Source organism: Cystoisospora suis, assembly GCF_002600585.1.
Source record: "Cystoisospora suis strain Wien I chromosome Unknown contig_10725, whole genome shotgun sequence".
NCBI lineage: Eukaryota > Apicomplexa > Conoidasida > Eucoccidiorida > Sarcocystidae > Cystoisospora > Cystoisospora suis.
Window position 1 is genome coordinate 801 of NW_027163497.1, and position 215 is coordinate 1,015.

Consider the following 215-nt stretch of genomic DNA (forward strand, 5'->3'; position numbering starts at 1 on the left):
ATCGCCATGGACTTGATTGTAGGCCTACCTAAAACTAAGGAGGGATGGAACGCGATTCTGACTGTAGTGTGTAGGTTGGCCAAGATGGCACATTTCATCCCCACTCGACAGTGTGCATCAACTGAGGATGTGGCAAAGTTGTTAATGAGAGAAGTGATCAGATTACATGGGGTGCCGAGCGCGATTGTCAGCGACAGGGATACTCGATTCACGAG

The 215-nt window shown here is 49.3% G+C and overlaps 1 protein-coding gene across 1 annotated transcript; it reads left to right on the forward strand.

Moving 5' to 3' along the window:
• Positions 1 to 6: 6 nt before the first annotated feature.
• Positions 7 to 210, forward strand: CSUI_011300 (gag-pol polyprotein; the record flags this gene model as incomplete). Its single annotated transcript, XM_068071400.1, has 1 exon — positions 7 to 210. A coding segment is annotated over one exon (204 nt), but the record flags the coding sequence as incomplete, so codon positions are not given.
• Between the last annotated feature and the right edge of the window lie 5 nt (positions 211 to 215).